General features: G+C 38.5%; 1 protein-coding gene across 1 annotated transcript in view; it reads left to right on the top strand.

The window, feature by feature from the left end:
• Nucleotides 1-2,894, top strand: part of LOC107095204 — an 8,586-nt gene that overhangs the window by 4,894 nt on the left and 798 nt on the right. Inside the window, exons 3-6 of the mRNA XM_015391201.1 lie at nucleotides 877-964; nucleotides 1,062-1,149; nucleotides 1,240-1,355; nucleotides 2,712-2,888. Of these exons, the coding sequence (XP_015246687.1) occupies nucleotides 877-964; nucleotides 1,062-1,149; nucleotides 1,240-1,355; nucleotides 2,712-2,888 (469 nt within the window). The remainder of the gene's footprint in view (nucleotides 1-876; nucleotides 965-1,061; nucleotides 1,150-1,239; nucleotides 1,356-2,711; nucleotides 2,889-2,894) is intronic.

The raw sequence follows: 2,894 nt of genomic DNA, 5'->3' as shown, positions 1-2,894 counted from the left end.
TTTTTTTTTTTACTCTAGCCCAGGGGCCCCCATCCTGACTCCAGCCCAGGGGCCCCCATCCTCCTAAATCCGGCCCTGCACATATGCTCCACTCTCCGACACTCAAGTTGAACTGTGTTCGTAGTGGCATTGAGCAACGCTTCCAGCTTTGGCTTAGGACAGATGGCTCTAAGAGGAGCAACACTGCCCAGGGCTTCAGAGCGGGTGGAAATAAAATATTTCATTAATTGCTCCATGTCCATGAATGCAGCAGAGTTTAGATGATCCAGAGAAGATGCAGTAAAAGAAAAGAGGAGAAAAAGCAGCGGCTGTGTTGGGTTTAAAAACTGAAGCAAATTAGACAGCTTCACCTCTAAGTCCAAAGTAAGAACAAACATAACAGGACTGTGGTCAGAGAACACAGCATCCCAACAACGACATAGTTAACGGGAAAAGCACTGGACAACACAATTGTTGACATGTTGAGTAAAATTAAAAGCTTCCCACAAGTCTAAAAACTCCCTGGCCATGGGCTTAGAAGGACAACATACATGCATATTGAATTCTCCAACAATTAAAACCCTGTCATAACTCGTGAGCACACAGGCAACAAGTTCTGAAAAGTCCTTAATAAACAACCGGGTAAACTTAGTCCGACTTGTTTGCACCACGAATAGTACACGATTGCACCGTTTCCCTTATTTTTAGCAATTCTTGACGATTATACACCAGCTGGTCCTAGTAACAGATGTTAAATGAGACTAAAACAAAAAAACTGAGCAGAGCCAAGCGGCGTACCAGACATTCAAAGGTTTCAGTTTAGACAAACGTGCTGTTAAGCATTCCAAAATGTGTAATATATATATATATATACAATTATTACTTATTTTTCTCCAGAGCTGCTGTGTTGGATTCTATACTCAAAAGAAACATGTCAGCCAAAGAATCTGTGAGAAAAGAATTCAACAAGCTAGCCAGAGTTAAGGTAAGCTTTAATTATTTTTAAAAAAATCCAACAGCAAAATAAGCCACATCTAGAAACAGGATACAAACATAATGCCTATTAACCTTTACTGTTTTAGAAACATTTCAATGAAGACTGTTTCCAAGTGTTCACAGTGAGCTCCAAAGAGTTTGTCAAGAGGAAATATCTAAGTCCAGAATACAACGGTAGGATAAGTATCCCTGTTTTGGGGTGATAAAAACTTTAGAATTATGTTTAAAAAGATTACCTCTATAAGTTGAATTTTGTTTTCACAGAAATCCCCAAGCTTCAGAAGTTTCTTCAAAATCTCAATGACTGTCACTCAGAAACATCAAACTACTTGTCTGGAGCTAATGGGATTCTCTCTTTGATTCAAGGAGCATGGAATATGGTAAGATTTAGGCCCTTAAGTTTTTTTTCTGGTTATAAAAACACCTTCCAAGTTTCACTTCTCCTAATCTTATTATGGTTAAGTAGAAAAAAAAAAGTCTTAAAACTGTTAAACTCAATATAACAGTTTTGCCCTCATCAAAATAACCCTCAAACTGCCTCAAGAAACTGTGGCCTTTAATCTGAAAAGTGATTTCAAATTATTTGAACACAGTGGAGGTCAGAACCAAACATCATTAGAGATCTAAATCAGAACAGTGAGAGGTGGAGCAGTTCCTGTCATGACGGTTTAAAGAGATCTCATCTACATGCAGAAAACCACTCAGAGAAACCAGAGAAAATTTTAACAGGTTTATTGAGGAGTTCAAAGGGTTGGATTCGGGGGAATTCAGAGAGCTGTTGAACTGGAACTGGAGGTGAGAAGGGAAGTTCACAGAGGTCAGTTCAGGGTCCATGGGAACTTTTAACGACGTCTTGCAAAAACAGAGATAAACAGGACTTACGATTGCGGAGAAAAGTTTCTTCCCTGAATCCTGTCGGTGTGGGTTTTTCCAGAGATTGAGGGGCTCGTTGGAGGGCGGACAGGTTTTTGGTTTGGTTGGTTTCTGAGGGGCAATGGAGCGGACTGCCACTTAGATTTCCTGGAGAACTTGAACAGGACGTGTGGAGATGAATCCCCTGCTCAGTGTGAAGCTCAAACAATCCTTCCAGGGGAAGAAGGCCAAACATCCAGTATGCAGGATGACTTCCTGTCGAAAGGCAAAAGACAAAATCATGTTAGACTCAGAGAAACAAAGACTGTTAGACTCAGGTAAACTCAGTTGAAGTACTGGTAGTCCACAGCTGCTAAACTTTGGCTGCATAGTCGGTAGTACAGTTGCCTTGCAGCAAAAGGTTCCTATATTCCAAACCCTTAATTTTTGATATAGCTTTAATGTTTTTTTCTAAGCGTACCATCATTTTTATCTAGGCCTGTTTTAGCATGGCTGAAAAGCAATTTCTGATTTGTTCTTGTTCTTAGAATCATATCTAATTACTTTTGTCTTATCTTATTACCTTTTCTTTCCTTTATTGAAGGGTGTCAACATTTCCTTTATGTATAATAGTCTGGAAATGTTGCTTATTTATAATATGGATGTTATTTAAGTGACTAAAATGTGTGCATCGAAATAAGTAAATGTAGTTTAAGTAAAATAAAAGACAATGTTTAAGTTCTGAGTTAGTATTCAGACATAATTAATCATGTCTAAACAATGCCTAACCTAGATCAAAGATACAGCAACATGGCTTGATAAACACAGTAAGAGCTACTCATACCACACATTTTTTCTACTAAATATCTTTATTTCCTTTTCAGGGTGGAGAAAACAAAGATGTTTGTAAAGACCTTGAGAGAAACCTCAGCCAACAAAGTGACTTGATCAGATATGCAATGATGGAGAATTACAAAACTTTTGAAAAGTGCCTACAAGAAGGAGTCGAAATATCCAAAGATTCATTGGAAAGAATCTTGAAGAACTTTCTCTATCCTCCAGTATGT

This window comes from Cyprinodon variegatus, unplaced genomic scaffold (assembly GCF_000732505.1).
Source record: "Cyprinodon variegatus isolate N-32 unplaced genomic scaffold, C_variegatus-1.0 Scaffold529, whole genome shotgun sequence".
In the NCBI taxonomy this organism is placed as follows: domain Eukaryota; kingdom Metazoa; phylum Chordata; class Actinopteri; order Cyprinodontiformes; family Cyprinodontidae; genus Cyprinodon; species Cyprinodon variegatus.
Note: the sequence above shows the minus strand (reverse complement) of the source record. Positions and strands in the feature narration are given on the sequence as shown.